This window comes from Melozone crissalis, unplaced genomic scaffold (genome assembly GCF_028551555.1).
Source record: "Melozone crissalis strain CALT ecotype California unplaced genomic scaffold, PUWL_Pcris_2 ptg000023l_1, whole genome shotgun sequence".
In the NCBI taxonomy this organism is placed as follows: Eukaryota; Metazoa; Chordata; class Aves; order Passeriformes; family Passerellidae; genus Melozone; species Melozone crissalis.
In genome coordinates, this window is record NW_026535801.1 from 21,224,600 (window position 1) to 21,242,531 (window position 17,932).

The window sequence follows — 17,932 nt, forward strand, 5'->3', positions numbered from 1 at the left end:
TCATTACCTGTGCTGGTTTTGTATTTATTCCATTCTTGGATCCATGATAAATGTATACTTTGCCAAAACCATCGTACGGAGCCCCTACTGCAATATCTGGTGAAAATAAATTGCAACATCTAAAATCATTCTTGCTCTTTCTGCAGCATGCAATCAAAGGGTAAGATGTTACAAGTCTGGCGTTGGCCAAACAATCTCACACTTTTTTATTGTCATTGTTTTCCATTTACCTGGGTATCCGTCCTGATTAATGTCCCCAACATTTTCTACTGCGAGTCCAAACATGGAGTCAGTGGTCCCATTTAGGCGAAGAGGCTTCACCCCTGCCCACTGGCCCTGGCGGTTCATGTAGATGTACACGGCACCCCCGATGTCCCCACTTCTGTCAAAGTACTGCGGGGCCCCAACAACGATGTCCTGCCAGCTTAGGATGAAAAGGGAAAAGAAAAGGCAATGCTTTTGTAGGAGAACTCTGAAGAATAACTGCTAAGACTGTGAGCTCAAGATCAGCTGCCCAGAGAGCTGCTGAACAAAGACTAAAATGTGCATTAAACTGTTGGGCATCAACAGCCTCGCTGACACTGCAAGCTGGTTTATTCCCTTGATGGCGTACAAGGACCTTCTATGGTCTTCTTGGGGTATGAGACTGATTTCTTGTTTCTCTGTCTACAATAATTGTTTAAATAAAACTTCATTAGAAAGGTAGACTCCATCCTGATTGAGTCTCAAGATGCTCACCATTTCCTCCAGGAAAACATGGAAGGTGGGCTTTGTCATTCTTTGACAAACCAAAACCAAAGCAGAAATAAACATGATCGCTATTCCAGCAGCAGGAGTTAATCACAGCCATACCCATCACTGTTGAGGTCCACAACAGCAACATCGTAGCCAAAAGAAGAGGCCAGCCCTTCTCCTTCAAACATGTGCTCCAAGGAAAGTGCTCTCTGATTTTTTTCCTTCTTTAGTAAAACTACTGCTCCGCTGTGGTTCGCTCTTGGGGCACCAGACACAAAAGTCATCTCATCTTGGGAGACAATTCCTTTACCAGAGTCCAAAGAGAAACCTTTAACAGAGAAAGAAATAAAGTATAAATTAACTAAGTAACAGCTTGCATCTTCATATGAAAAAATAAACATTTCCCCAGCTATATTAAAGTGGTATATGGAATATAAGTTTTGTCTAAAACACAGTGTGCTATGGCTGGGAATTCTCCATTTCTGTTTGCACTGGTGGATGTGTATTTGCAAGTCAACACTTTTTTACATTCTTACAAACACTCCTCCATACATTACAGTTAGTGTTTCCCCACAAAACACAGTACTTCATTGCTGAATTGGACCTGCTTTTCGCAGACCCCAAACACAGGATACATACAGCTCAGACACAATTACAGCTTTACCACTTCAATATAGCTTGAGTACTTCACCTCTGGCAAAATTATCAGAAAACCTCCTAAGTAAAGTCAGTATCGTTCCATTACAAACATGCAAATTGTTCTGCACAAGCATTCTCACATGAATGATGTATGCAGTATTTGAGAATCAGCTTACACAGTAATGGTGAAATAGGCAATTTTAAGTTAATGCAGCTCTAAGAATGATATGTTCAAATTAATTTAGTCTTACAAAACATTTTAAAATATGAAAAACCAAGTTAAAAGACTGTACTGCTAATACCAATATATCCAGTGAAGGCCAAAGTAGAAAAATGCCCACTTTGCAAGGAAGGAAGATACCAGCCAGATGGGAATCTCCCTCTGAAACACTTCACCACTGCTATGGAAATTCTCAATTACAACAATTCACAATGACAGTTCCAGAAAAAACTGAGGGATTCCCAGCTGCAGGAAAGATGAGAAGGTTCGGAGAAATGCATGACAAATCAGCATTTCTCTCAAGCCTTGTTCCTTTGCTGTCTCCCCTTTATCTGAATCCCTGTTTTTTTCATGCTTTACTGATATGAGAGGGGATAGAGGGGAGGGGATCATGACAAAGGTCTGGAGATTATGTCTGACCAGATGCTGCCACCTCAAGTGGTCACAAACCTAAGTAGCTATTCATCATTACATCCACTGACTTGTCCACCTGTATGCTGGGAGGCAATGTTTTGTACACAAACTGATCTGGATGAGTATCAGATACAGCTGTCAAAAATAGAAGACCTATAAATATGAGTGAAAGATTGAAGAGAAAAAAATAGTAGTTAAGCAAGGCACCTATAACCACATTTGCTTAAGGTGTAAACAGACAGCACAGTAATGCCTGGGATGAGCTGGCTTGCCTGGAAGTGGTTCTGATTATTACAAATCAAGGCAGCATCTACATTTAGGAGATAAATGCATTGGTTACACAACTGGAAAAAGATTAGATGACTGTTCACAGCAAAAGGCATCGGCCTCCACAGCGCTCCTCAATTCTTATTCCACCAGAAGATGCTATCAGCTTGTCTAATCTAAGCTCTTAGGATGATTTTTCTAGTTAGCTTTACACCCAGTAATTACAGCTGATATTTAAGAGAAGTTTATGTTCTCTTTCTCCTAACACATATGTAGCTCTAAGTTTGCTCTCTTCTTGACTTGGTTTTTTATTTTTTACATTCGCAATGCCCTTCCCATCTATTCAGCTTTCCATCACTCACACAGAAATTCCAGTCTCAGGTTACCAAAACTCTGTTTGTTACATATGCCAAAAGCAGTGGATCAACACACCACAGAAATCTGCACTGGAACAGAAGGATTCTTTACACTTAATGCCTTTCCAAAAATGCAGCATAGCCTTTTCAGTCTATCTCCCTGGTGTACAGAAAGGTCGCTGGCCTAAGGACATATTCCTGCTTTCTTGACTGCACAAAGAGCAAGAGATTCACCTCCTGCAACACACACATCAGTAAAATATAAACAGCACTTATATTATGGCATTTTAAAGGTCTGTTAAAAGTCACTGGAGTTTTAAAAGCATAAACAATAGAAGAATTGCATTTACCTACCAGGAGAGAAAATCTACAGCCTTCACCGTTACATCCAGAAACTCAAATTTTGATAAACTTTCTGATACTACATGGCAGAGACTGTGCAACTAAGGACTACAGACTCATTCATTGTACTGACCCATCACAGTGATTATAATCACTCCTGGAGATTCCATAGGCCCTTGGCACAGCTCTTGAATCTCACATTACAACAGCAGCTCTTCTAGGTATCTCAGCAGTATCATCTTACACTTAAAACTGGTCCATAAATGTGGAGGGAGGCTGTGAATTATCCCAAAGAGTTAACATGTTACAGGGTCCACAATGGAACATCTGCTCCCACTTCAGATTATCACACCAGGCTGGGATCACAGATGTTTAAGAGACCTAAAGAGATTTACCACATGTACTCAATCCTACCTAAGTAACTGTTAGCTGGAACAGGAACTAGATTCTTATCCTGGCGGCTCTCATCACCAACTTCGTAAGGCCCATCATCAAAGATACCCAGATCATAAAATGTCTGATTCTTTTGCTCTGCACGAACCACCCCTGAAAAAATGAAATGATAAAATAAAAGCAAACAAATGATAAGTGAGAAAAATAACAAATAAATGTTCCCAACTTATATTAATTATGATGAATGACACAGTGACTGCTGTTAAAATGGGACAAACACAGAACAGTGCACTGGGTTAGTGTTTTGTTTCTGTGTGCCAGAAGCTCACGCTGCTCTACAAAGAAGTCATACAATGATCTGGAAAACATGGGATACTAAGGAAATTCTCAAAAAAAACCCTATTGAACCTGTTTGGTCATAAACCACCAGTATTTTTTAGCATTATAAAGCTTCTCTTTAAAAGGAGGTAATTACACAGGAGTTTTTAAAAAATTACATTTCATTATGACAAACACCAGCATTATACTTAGAAACAGTATTTAAGAAGAAAAAAAGCTATTGTTCAGTAAAAAGTGTGCTTCCCTTTTATCAATTGGCATAATTAAGGTTTTGGCAAGCACAAACATGTTTCTCCATTACACAGAAGAGTACTCTTAGGACTCTACTAGCACTTCTCTGCAATTAAAGTAAAAGGGTGTCTGCACTCAGTATGCTGTTTCAGGTCAGGCAGATTTTGTTGACAGATACATGGAAGATTAAGTTTTCACTAAAGTACACCTTGTGCCAGAGCTTAACACACTGATTTTGCACGGTTCATCCACCAGGCACAGGTGTACGAGGTGGAAAAATGCAGTGCTTGGAGGATCAGATGTTCTCAAGAGGAAAGTATTTACAGCTGTTGGTGTAATGAAGTGTGATGGGAAAAATCACTTCTAGAGACTGAACTGGGCATTTAGATGCTTCTGAACATAAACTAACAAAGAATATCCAGGGTTTTTTCCCCTTATGTTTTGGAGAATCTCCTAGATGACACAGAGTACTTGGCTCTTAGATTATCCATGAAATTTTACATGGACATGCATGGATTTAGATATGAATATATGTAGTATTGCTGTTACCTTCCTGCAACCCTTCAATATTTATTTTGGAATGTACTGGTTTCCAGAAACTTCACAAAGAATGAAGGAGAGAATATTGCAGAATAAACAGAGTTCAGCAGCTATCTAACATTTGCTCAAATGCAGAAAAAGAGCTGGTCAAGTAACTCATAAAAATTTAGTAGTTTGTTCCTGTATGTAAGTGTCCAAGTAAGCCCTCAATCCCACCGTAAGATTAAGACTAATAAAGGGAAAATCTGCTGTACATATGTGCAAAGTTCCATTATTCATAAATACACACTAAGATATTTAAAGAAACTTCAGTAAGTGTTGATATTTGGATACTTAGAAGCATAGCATTTTGTAAAAGCAGTAAAATCATTACATCCCTATTATCTCCTCTCCCCTTAAAAAACAATTAAAACTCGGGATTCAACCTTTGAGAGCAGTCTCAGAGGAAGTGGGAAGGGTAGGCAGGAAGGAGGCCAAGTCATACCTTTCCAGTTGTAAGTGCCTGGGGCACCAAACACAATATAATGATAGTCTCTAGTAAAAGTAGCAGCAACACCTTGCTGACAGGAACCAAACTTCTCATGGCCTCTCAAACGACCATCACAAAAACTCCACACTCCATTATCCATATCATCCTTAATAGTGAGGTCCTGGCTGAGCACATAGCACCTTCCAATGATATCCCGGGTTTCCTGCACTGTGTTTACATACTGCCTTTTCTCATAGCGATGTGCGCACGTCTGCAAGACAGAAGAAACAACGTGTGATGTGTCTGTGTGTCGTGCAGGGCTCAGCACAGAAGGCAGCGCTCAGGGAGCAGTGCAGCCCCTCCTGCCACCAAGGCACTCTGCAGACACACCCAATGCAGAATGCAATGCTTCCTACAGGCAACACGTGGGAAAGGTTGGGCACCTACAGGTACAGGGCAAAGCAGTCTGCTTCACAGTGAAGGATGGCCACAGGGTTAAATCCCTAAAGCCCTTCCTGACATTAAATCCCTCTCTTTCAAGAAGAAAGGAGAAAACCACCCTCTCTCAAAGAAAGAAGTGGCTGTTTCCCAACAGCTCTCAAAGGACCGACACACCCGTGCAGGACACAAGAAGCTGGTTCAACTACCATCTACCCAAGACTATTCAGAACCTGCCCCTTACAGAAAAGCGCCACTAAGCAGAGGCTGAAAGCTTCTCCAGTGGAGGGGAGGGAAGTTGCTCCTACTTCCCCTGTTGGATGTTCCATTTACAGGGCAAATGTCACTGGGGCAGAGCTGAAGCACTAAACACATCCTGTTCCTCATCCTTTCAGACTATCCCCCGAGAAAAGAATTTTCATCAAATATTTAACACAAAGGATGAACAGCCATTGGCTAAGCAGTGTAAACACCAAACCATTGTAAAAAAATGTGAACAATCAAATGCCTTTGCCAGCAGTGTTTCTGGAAGACTCAGATGTAGCAGGTTGTGTGAAGAGCACAAGCAAAGTTTGTCTTAGCTGACAAACCTGTTCTATGGTTCCTATCAAGGCCTGCATGTTATGCAAACACCCAGCTGCTCCACATTAGAGCACTGCAGTACTGTCCTGCTGCAGTGACCTCCAGGCTGCTCACACCTCATCTGAGAAGTGCATTCCCCACTCACCACAAAAAGACAACATAGCATTGGTTGATGACCGATTATTCAGTGAACAGGACTGTTTCTATGTGTTCCTTCCCACTCTGGGTTCTGAGGCAGACCAAAGCCAGTTATTACTGCCTCTAAATGCTTAAATAACCAAATTCACTTCCTGAAGTCACCTGCCCTCAGGTTTGGAAGCAGTGACTTTAACCTCCAATTAGATGAGGAAGCTTCACTGCACACATGTTTTATGATATATGTTTTATCCTGCAGCACCACTAGTGTTTTTTATTTAACTGAGAATGTTACTTTTTAAACTCTGTCTCTCATAACTCCCAAAAACCTTTTCTGTTTAATAAAAAATCAAAAAAGTATCAAAATCACAAAGTATCAATGTATTGTAAGCACGTAGTCTTACTGCAGTGCAATCTAGTGCAGTGCAATGACGACATTAATTCACAGGAGCTACTCAGTGGAAGTCCCTGATAAAAGCTCAAGTGAGGCTCACCATCTTGGAAAACAGGCTGGTGATAACCTGCTACTTTTACAGCCTTATACACTAGTCTTCCCTATTTCTGCAGCTACTGGTAGTTAAAAGAAAAATTGTGTATATGACTAAAAAAAATAGTGTACCCCTTGAAAATAAACTGTCCATTCTAGATTGTTTAAATGGTTACAAAGAGAGGCTAACTCGTAGAAAAATAATTTAAAGCTCTCACAATCTCAAATGCCTTATTTTGCTAAGGAGACATTTAAGTCCTTGCCTAGGAGAAATCAAAGGAGTAAACTTAGGCAAGTTCCCTTTCAGCAAGCTGCACAGAAACACAGACCATTCAGAACATGTACTGGAGACCCCAGACGTTTTTGCAAGTCAGTCCTTTAGCACTTACCACCACATTTCCTCCTGGCCCCTGACTCTGGACAGTTACACCCATCCACTGGTCTTCTTTACTCTCCATCCTTGGGTCAGCTGCAAAGTATCATAAAACAGCTTGAAATATTAACAGTTCACTACATTTTCTTTTTTCTGGTTTTTTTTTGTTTGTTTTGGTTTTTTTTGTTTGTTTGTCTTTTCTTGAAGCCCATGTCAGGGGAGACTCTTCATACAGAACTTCATACAGACAGTCTGCAGGTGGCAGTGTCTGTACATGTATCACTAACAGCTTCCATTTTATTAAACTTCTAGCCTATTACTTCGTGTTACACCAATTTACAAAACAGTAAGAATCTACCAAGATTTAAGTATCTCATAGGAACTTAGCAATTAAGCTACAACTTATTGTGATGCAAAAAGTAGTTAGGTATAAATCAGAAGAAATTGCCTGATACACTGCCTCAGGAAAGGACATCAAACAAGAACAATCAGTTTCAATTCAAAACAAAAGCACTGAAAAACTTACTTTCCTCATCAAATTTGACACGCAGGCAGTTTGTATTTGGAGATGCAATGTCACAGCTGTACAGCCCTCCGGTTCTGTTGGCTTGTTGGGCTGGAAAGGCCTTTTCCCGAGGAGCTCCAACCAGCAATCTGCAGGGAAAACAAAGTAATTTAAAGGAATATGTAGAAGGAATATTAGAAAAGAGAAAGGCAGCAGAATCGGGAGGTGTTTTCACCATGTTGCTAGAAGTTTGACATGTCCACATTTGAAGGTGGATGGAAAACTACACCACAATAGCATTGCTCTTTTAAAAAGAGGAAAAGTGAGGGGGGGGAGGAGAGAAGCTGTATAGCAGTAATGCAGATTACAATTATTAGACCTGCAAGCCAATACCTGTATTGTTATTCCTGTTATTGTTGTTGCAATATTCTCTGATAGTGGTTGATAAAAAGTAGGTGTCCGGCAGTTCTGGCAAAATCATCTTTTTATCAGGGCATCAAGTGGTATGTTTTACTAGAAAAATGTACCATTTAAAAGGTACATTTGAAAAATCAAAATTCTATTATAAAAGCCAGATTACTTAATTTAAAAATAAAAAGTGTGCACAGAACTCCAGAAGTATGACATGAACCACACATCAGTGTGAATTTCAGCCTGGCTGCAGTAATACAAATGAATCAGCTCATATACTGAGCTGTGCTACGTGCTCAGCAGAGTCCTTCCAGATAGAGGACACATTCCAGTCATTACTCTGTGCCTACTTACTCTGCTGTGATTTAATAAAAGAATTTTAATCAAGTTTGAGCTCATTATGCCAAAACCAGGTTAGCTTTTTCTGCAGCTATGCATGTTCCATTTTAGCTTTCTCACTGCCAAGCAAAACCTCTTTCTGCAGGTCAGAGGTAGGGGTAGAGTGAGGGAATGCTCTTCCAGCTATCACCATCTCCTTATAGCAGCAGATGAAACACAGACACTCAAAACCTAGGAACTTTTCCTCTGCAAATGAAGAGTGACAAAAACAAATTCTTAATTTCTCTTCACCCATGCTCATGGTATGATTAATTTTATTTACTGGGACTTCTCCCTGAAGGTCTGTGGACATGGTCTACTGTAACTATTTTCACTTAGGTTTGAATGTCCAAAATCATGTTCCAGAATGCATATTCAGATAACAAAATAACGCCCCAATGTCAAGAATGCAGTGGGAGATGAAAACGCAAGATACTCCAACACACAGACAATTTTACTGATTTTTCTATCCCCATGGTAGGCTTGCCTTGTTACTCTACAGAAAACAGAAGCTCAGCCGTACAGTATACTGGATATAAACATCTCTGAGCATCAGTTCCTCTCAGAGACTTAGCTTTTTATTGAGTTATGATGACTTAATATCTAATGTTTACCATGAGTCCAATGTCAGAGAAAAGCAGACAACAATTGCTATTCCTCACGTAAATTACAGAAACAGATAATTCTGACTGTTAACTTGAATCCTGATTTTCCACACACATCTTGTTCAATACTTACTATAACCTAACTGGGTTTTTTCTGGGCCAATCAGACTGCACAGGTGTTAATCCACAGAAATGTAACATAATAAACCATTAATATAATTTAATTTAAAATAAGCATCCAACAAGTGACAGTGTTGGGGGGAAAAAAATCTGAATTCTCTCAAACCCTGGGATAAAACTTCAATGTTTTTAGCTCTAGTTATAATTAAAGCATGTGTTTTCCAATTTCAAACTGAAATTCTGATTTTTAACCAAATGAATCAGTCCAGTTGCTCTATCGATTAGATTTTAATTAATGATTTCTCTTAATTACTTCTTGAAGATACGTGATAATAACTGAAGTCCCACTGCCAATTATGGGCATCAGTTGATTTAGAGGAACAGATTCACTCCCTTCCAGTCCCAGATTCATGGCCAAATGTAAGATAATCCCCTAAGATGAGAGCTCCAGGACTGGTGTACGATGTTGTAACTAAGTGCCCTCACTGAGAGGCAGGCTCAGGGGGTGCTGCCTGCCCTGCAGACATAAGTGACCCCGGCTGTACCTGTGTGTGTGAGAGCAGCTGTAACACAGCAGGGAGAGCCGGCCCCTGCTCTCCAGACAGGGAGCAGTAGGGCAGCACATCCCTCCAAGGAACCCTAGGGCACAGCTACACCCACCCTACCTCACTGCGCTGTTACATTACACCCGAACACAACAGCTGAGGCAAGAAAAGCTCCTCAAGTCTCAGAAAAGGCATCAAGACATCTTACTGACTTTATCTGCATCTGGAGCAGACCTTTAGATAAGTGTGTGTGGAAAACATGCTTCATAAGCCCACATATCTCCAAGAAGCAGAAGAAGGTGAGAACTCACTGCCCACACTCAGGTAGGCACCATGTAACTAGAGGTCCAACTCCAGATACACAAACAGTCTATGAACTGTAGGTCTGGCTGCATTTAGAAGAACCAGTCAGATTCTGGAACAGGATGATTTACTGAATGCAACATACCACGTTCCTCTGGACTGAGGGTGAGAGTGCATTAACTGCAGAGGAGCTACATCCAGCACTAAAAGTGCCACTGCAATCACAAGTTTAATATCCCAGGTCAACACTCAGCACAGCTGAGGACACAAGGCTTACCAAACAGTGTCCCTACTGAGGGGAGCAAGGAGGACAAACCTGTCTGTCTGTCCCTGCAATTTCGCTCACATTCTCCTGCCCCACTGGATGCAGAAGCGGGGTACTTGTATATCTTGTTCACTGTTACCATGCCAAGTGCTGTGGGTGGGACTGCAGCCAAATCTTCCATTCTTTGTGGGCCTATTTGCAGAATATGTCTTGGTAGGAAGGGTACTTGGTTAGCACAAAACATTTCTGGGTATCAGGGAGAAGGAGGAGACCACGTGGCCTGCGCCTCACCAGACACTGCCACCCCCAGTGCCACAGCAACACAAACCACAAGCCCTGCAGCTGATTTCCACACCTGCACCCAGAGGCACCATGGCATACTGAGCTTTGCGTTTTCTTCACTACTTTATGCTTTTAACAACCGGCATTCAGCAAGAACAGTTAGGTGAACACTGAGAAGAAAGGGTGTAACTTTATTTAATCAGATATGGCCCAAAAGAGTCATTAAAGTCCAAAGTAAAATACAAGAGCTTTCCATTTCAACACACTACAGAATGTTAAGCAGTAGGGTGCAGATTTTAAAACCCTCCCTGCTTTAATTGGTAATTCTGGAAATGTTTAGTAGGTAGCTGTGGCTCCTTCTCAGCTAATGAAAACAACAGTAAGAACTGGGAGTGGTTTCTGCTCACAGCTATTTGAACTCCCTCCAATACTGCTCATGAAACTATCTTGGTTGCTTCCAAAAGGAAAGTCAAAGTTAAGATGCGAAAACCATCTCAAAAGAAATCCAAAAATCATCCAACCTCCTGGAAGTATTCCCTCACTCCACAGCAAAATTCTTTTCTTCACTTACAGCCTGGAATTGTCCAAGGGTAATATATGATTTTCGCAACATACTTCAGAGAAGAAAAATTATTACCAATTCATTACAGTTCTATTTTGGAAAAAACTCTCAAAAGAAATCAAGTTAAAGGAGGGTGAAGATCTTCAATGTTTTTTAGATTAAATATCCTGTTCATCAAAGTAAGAGGCTCCCACTGAGTAAATTATATTTTGATTTAAACAAATACAAAAAATACCACAGTCTGCACCAAACAGATACTCTGCTATCTCCCAAAGTTTTCTTCATTCCTTAAATTCTTTCCTTTTCCATGATGTCCTTCTACCCAAACAAGGCGCCACATCTTTGCCAGCCTTTCTTTAAAAGTAAAAGCAAACACACCCATAGTGCCTGCTCTGAGCCTTAACAGACTGGAGTAGAAATCATGAAAGTGTTTCCTGGGTAAGAAACCATTAACCACTTCCACATATAAGTGAAATAAAGTAGTCACCGGTCTAAGTAATTTGCAATTTTGCAGGCTCCTCAGAGCACAAGTTTCAAATGGAATATTGCTGTTCTCAGGCAACAATGCTGCCACTGCAGACTTTGCACTTCATTTTGTTTTCAGAAAGACTCCACAAGGGGGGCAAATTTGGAAACTGACAAAGCTAAATGCCATGAAATGGCTCACCCTTGACTGGACAGTTAAACTCCTACATCCTTTCTCTCTCCCACTTCCAGTGCCCTCTTGGGAAAGAGTTTCACTAGATTAAGCAAAATAGAGCCACTGGCTCTAACTCAATTTAAATTTTACTACAAAATCACCAGTCACAAGTCATCTATCAAATGTTTAAAACCTCCAGGCAGAGACCCCTGATCACAATGTGGGCATCTACAGCCCTTGGCCTGAGCTGTATTTTCACTCCTCTGCAATGATGTGGTCTCACCTGTTCTTAAAATTAACAAGCACAGAAGATGGATGCATTTAACCACCAAAATATTTCAACATAACTGAAGCTGGTCAGTGGGACAGCCACTGTGAATATTGGTGGCCCCAACCCAGCTTCACGCCTGGATTTGCCATTCCACAAAAGAAACAAGTTACAGGACAAGAGCACCACAGACCAATCCGCACAGAGAGACTGTCCCTTCACACACTGGGCTGCTAATGGGAACTGGGGCTAAACTATGGGCTCCTCCAAAAAAAGATCCTCCCCTGCAAAATACAACCAGTAACTGTGTCAGCAGGGAGCTTACCTGTGATGCTTTTCACAGAGACACCCATCATGGTCAGTACGCTATTAACAGCTATTTCAAGCGACTGAATATTCTCCTGATCTGCGGCTCCACAGCTAAACTTTGGAACTAACAGTGCAAAGCTGTGGCCAAGTACATCATTAATGTACTCTGTTGCCTGGAGGCTTGGCACTTGAAGGATTGCAATTTTCATTTTATTTCTTCAGCCTTTTTTAGGAAACAGATTATGACAGAAGCTAGAAAAAGAAGCCAAAAACTGCACAAGGACTAGGGCTAGCTAATACAAAGCAAAACTGGAACTACAAAGATACCTGTTGTTCTGGAAAGGCCACTTATTATTGACTTTCTGAAAGTCACATGGAAAAATAAACACTTTCCCATCACAGTCCAGAGCCCAGCCTGTCTGGATTTGAAACAGGTTTTGCAGATCTTATTTCCAATTCCAAAGCATTTTTCTTAGAAGAAATGGTACAGTCTGCCCCAAGTTTGTGTTTCAAAATCCAGTTTTCCATTTCAGACACCACTCTCTGGTTTTAATCAACAGATACCTCATAGATTTCATACTGTCAAATAACAAATGCAACCTGTATACTACCTACAGGTTTAATTCTCCCTTAAAATCTATACATTTTTCAGATTTAAAAGGAAGAGCACTCGTGCCAGGAACAGACCTGACTACAAACTGGTACTGTAAAATATGTATCAGAGAGTTTTATAATTAATTTATGATAAACCTACAGGAGAAATAATGTTAAAGGGATTTTCACTCAGGTTCTCTAACATGGCAGTGCCTGGTACTGCATGAAATCTTCTTAAAACAACATGTGGTTTAACTCGAAAGTGACAAGCGCACCATTTCAAGAAACTAACTTGGGAGCCAAAATCCTGGCAGTCCTAGCTCAGCCCCCGCCCAGAGTCACCTTGTCTGCACTGGAAGGGCTGAACTATGGGAGTCCCACCACAGCCAGCTGGGCACAACCCAGCCACTCTCCTCTGCAGGCGCACCACGCTGCAGCTCCCAACAGCAGCAGGCCAGGCACGCAGGAACAGCTGCAGCAAAGCAGCCGGGTGAGCCAGCAGCCCCCAGGCACCCACAAGCACAGAGACAGCCGCGTCCGTCCCGCTGTCCCACACGGGCAGCCCTGTTCGACTGCCAAGAGCTCCCCAGCGGGGCAGGGCCCTCCCCAGCCATGGCCTCGCCCAGCGCCGCCCCCGCCCCGCGCACCACGGGCCTGCGGAGGAGCCGCTGTGCCGAGGCCGGGCTGCGATCAGCGGCCTGTGAACATGGCTACCTCTGCAGGCCTCACAGAAATTAGGAATTACTGTCTTCTGCACTTGGGCTGCTGGCCATTCATGCCATAGAAAACCCCAGAATTCATTTAAACTTCTTCACATTTGCAGGACTTGTCTTTGTATCCCCACGAAACGGCATCCATATAAAAAGTTCATGAAAAATTAAACAAGTATCACATCATATATTAGGTACATGTTTTAGAAAATACACAAGAAAGAAATAAAAATACAGAAACAGTTGCTTTTTTTTCTTTTTTGGGGGGGGGGGGGGGGTGGGAACCTGAAAGCAGTGCCCGCAGTCAGTATTTGAAGGCACTACTTGTTTGAGAACTAACAACCTTAACAGGCATATACTGTTCAATGTGCCAAAAGTCATTTTAAAAAAATAATAGTAGTTCTTCTAATTCAGCACAAAACAAATATTTGGGTTGAAATGTCCTTCCTCTATTTCCTTCACAGAATGAAGTACATCAGTTTCATTTATCACCACAATTAAACTATTAAAAGGCATGAAAGAAGTACAGCAAGAGAGATGGACATTTTACTGTAGAATCAATGGGCAATATGAGACACTTCTGCAACTAATACAGCCCTGCAGAGTTGAAAGAGCAACTGCTCCTCATGCTAACCCAAGCCATATTTCCTTCTCTCATACATCTATTTATGAGATTCCCCCCTGCTCCTCCTTTTCCAGACTTACCACCATCTCCCTCTGAATTGTAAGGAGAATACCAAGACAGGTAGAAACCTCCTACACTAGATACACAACCACATAAATTCTGCCTGGTTCAAGGTCTGAACAGAAGTTTATCACATTTAGTTACAACACACCAAGCAGCACCCCGGGGGAAGGAAGCTCACCCACACCAGACCAACACTGGCACCCCTGAGCTGAGCTGTGCCCTGCCCAGCTGCCAACCTAAGCCTGCGGACTACAGAGCAGTACCCTGTGGGAGGGGGCTAAGGAACTCTCCATGTGCAGGAAATGCGTGGACCTTCCTGAAGGTAATCCCTAATAAGATCTTCATACAATGAGTACATGAACAGCCATCACACACACACTTCAACAGCCCGAAGGCGCTTGCATGCTAGAGCACAGTTCTAAGTATTCCTTCAGTCTTAAAGCCATCATAGCCCTGGGCTAAATGCCTATTATCGGATCCACAGTTTGAGTAACACTTTTCTTCAAGCCATGAGCTTAATGACAAAGGCAGATGTGTCACTGGGTACATGACGCATTATGCCCCCACGCCTTCAAATTAACCGAAAACACAGGCACTCAAGTCGCTTGAAAGAACATCACTCCAATAAGGTATTTCCCTAGGAGAAACAGGTCATAACCTGTGCAGCTGGGATGCTCAAAGAGCCCTTTTTTTATATTTCATGCAGATACTCAACCACTGATCAAACAGATCAACAGAACTAAATTATACATTCACAAGAAACTGCTCTTTATACACATCTGTGGAAGAAGAAACCATTATATTTTACTATGAATAGGAATGTTCAAACTGAGAATTTCAACCAGCTCTAAAAATTTAAGAACAAGATTTTTTGCAAAAAAACTTATGTTTGTGACTGTGCCAAGAAACCCACTGCAATCTCTTACTCTGTATATTGCGACTCCTCCACATGCCTAATTTTTACACACATCCCCTCATACATGCTTTTTTTTTTTTTTTTTGCCACTCCCTACATTCTCACTTGAGCAGAATTTAGAATCAGGTTTTTTTCAGGTATTTTTAATACCCTATGTTCCTGTAAGCTGCAAGTTGTACAAATACTATTGCAGCTATTTCTAGGACTATATCTGATCTGACAACAGAAGTTTTCTTCTGCTATATGCAGGAACACATCTTGGCTGGGAAGAGAAACTTGCATCTTCAGCAATATTCACGGACCACACCACATAATTATCAAACATTTCTCTAGCAGAAAAATAAATTGAGTGGATAAAAAGATTACAGGGACTTGCAAAATTACACCATATTTGTAGTAGCAGCGACAGGAACTGGCTGTATAAGAAAAAAATATACCAAATTTATTTTAGCATCTTTGGCCAAGACAAGATGGTTTTCACTTGAGGGTTTTTCACACTACACAAACATGGATAATTAAAATGGCTTTTCACACACTCTGCTAGACATCACTAACATCTAAGAGCCAGCGGACAAAACCACTATGCAGCTTCAGCTGCACTGAAAACAAAGTGCAAGGCTAACAAATCTTTATAATTCCCTTAGCAGAGTATTGTGAAAGGAGCAGTAAGTAAAGGACACAAAAAATTCAACCTCCCATGATGATGGTGTCCTTGCTATCTGCAACAGCTGCTTGCCACTTTTGACCACTTCAGGATAAACATGCATTTCCTTCAGACCTTTGACCCACGCATGTGCTGCTGAACAAACAACCGCAGGCAATACAGGAGTGAGCTGTCTTCAGCATATTTGCAATTCTTTTTTTTTTTAAGATTTATTTTATAGACCTACTTTTGAGGAAGGTGACAATGGCAGATGAATCATGCAGAGACTAAGCATATACAGCTCCATTTCAAAAAAAAGTCATCTTCACTAAAAAGGAAGTAACATTCAGCCTGAGACAATTCTGCCATTCCCATGGACACTAACTGTCAGCAAACTCAACAATGCTGATCATTCCTGTCTGCTGCTCTCTATTTCTTAGATGACCTCCAAAGACCCTGAAAATAGAAAACAAATGCAAGGAATACAGTTTAAAAGTAGCCTAGAAACTCGCTAGCTGGCAGTGAAATCCAGTGCAGGATCTCTCCATGTTATCCTGGAGGCACTGGAGTACATTTTTATGCTGTAGATGGCATCTTGACAGGGCCCATCCCATAAATCCCTCCTTCTTTTCTCCTTGATTCAGCAGATCTTCTCCTTTCCTAACACAGTCTAATCATCCTCACACACATTAGCTCAACTCCTTGAAGGACATTACATATTTTAGATACAGTTCTGTAAGAGGAAACAAGAAAAACAGCCACTCCAGCAAAAGCAATCAATGCATACCAGTAAATGCTCCAAAAATCACAATGCAAGAAGCAGTACCTTTTGCCTTTCACTGTTATTTTGGTACAAAAATCTATCTCAGGAACTTCACAGCAGAATACACACTGCCTGTTGTTTAAGCTAAGCCAACATAACTGCAGTTTTCCAAAGTAACTGCTATGGGATTCTCAAAATAATCTTAGAAAATGTGATACAATACATTAAACCCAAGAGAAGTGCATTTTAACAAGAATACAATACCTTAGATGCAAGAGCTGCAAAAGGAGCCTTAGTAACCTATGGTATAGTTAATTTATTTTTAACATACAGAATTATTCCCTTAAAATGGAAGCAAAACATTTTTTTCCATGTTCATATTTGTTTTCTAAGCCACATTCTTCTCACATTACTTTCAAAGCAGTAACTTGGTTGTGTATATTGCAATCAAAAATATTTAGTGCTAATAAAGGAATTATTCAATGTTTTCCAGACTATTCTTGCATAGTTCTTTCATCAAATATTCGTGTGCTGTTACCTACCCTTGCTAAATACAATGATAAGGTGCTCATTTCCCAGCTAATGTTTCACAGTACAGACCACCATCTGCTCATTCAATAATATGGATTTTTACTTACTTGCTCTTAAACTGACATTTGCCCAATAGTCTTATCTCAGTCTTGTCCTTTCCATAGAATATGCCCTCAAAATGTGGCATTTTTACAGTTATGGCCAGAATGACTCATCTAGACCCAGGCTGGTTCTGAAATATTTAAACAATGATTTTAAATGCAGCTCTTTCAAAATGAGCATGCTATCTCCAATGAGAATTTACCAGAATGCATTCCTTATAAAATTTACAGTTGCTCTGGCACATGCAGGTGGAATTTAACAGAGGAAAAAGGAATGGCCCATGCTGACTGATGAACAGCTTACTGCTGTAACATGCCAGGCAACCCAATATGCTAATTTCATTTATTTGGTGGAGAAATCATACAGCAACAAATTAGATCAGTAATCATTCTTTTGTGCTTGTTAGGCCTTATGAAAAAAACATTTATGAGAAGCCAACGTACCTGTCTGGCTTCTGCCACCGATAACCAAGAACATAACTCAAAATCAGTACTGGGAAAAAAAGCCAGCCTTCTGCAGTTTGCTCCTCCTGTAACAACTACACACCCCTTAAGCAACATAAATTTGTCTTGCTTCTTTCACCCATGATATTAGCACAGTGGATCTTTCTTGAAAATCTGTCTTTTACCACAACAAGTAAACTCCTCAACTACTCCTCCTTCCCAACCTCATTTGATCCTGACCTTTGCCACAGGACATCTATCTTGAACACAAACTCCTCTACTATCACTAAGAAAGCAAATAAGCATACTAAGCAGGTTATCCAATAATAGTTTGCATAGACAAAATCAGAGAGACACTCAAGAGAAGAAAATACAAGGTGCAGTGACAC

The 17,932-nt window shown here is 40.9% G+C and overlaps 1 protein-coding gene across 3 annotated transcripts in view; it reads right to left on the reverse strand.

Annotated features, from left to right (window-relative positions):
* Positions 1–17,932, reverse strand: part of ITGA6 (integrin subunit alpha 6) — a 37,171-nt gene that overhangs the window by 14,634 nt on the left and 4,605 nt on the right. For 2 of the 3 annotated variants that reach the window (XM_054278532.1, XM_054278533.1), the window contains exons 2-8: positions 7,487–7,614; positions 6,977–7,056; positions 4,961–5,216; positions 3,388–3,519; positions 853–1,063; positions 231–424; positions 8–96 (exon numbers count right to left, since the gene is read on the reverse strand). In XM_054278532.1, the coding sequence (XP_054134507.1) occupies positions 8–96; positions 231–424; positions 853–1,063; positions 3,388–3,519; positions 4,961–5,216; positions 6,977–7,056; positions 7,487–7,614 (1,090 nt within the window). Of the gene's footprint in view, positions 1–7; positions 97–230; positions 425–852; positions 1,064–2,044; positions 2,162–3,387; positions 3,520–4,960; positions 5,217–6,976; positions 7,057–7,486; positions 7,615–17,932 lie in introns of all 3 variants that reach the window. The other variant, XM_054278534.1, reaches the window with a different exon arrangement.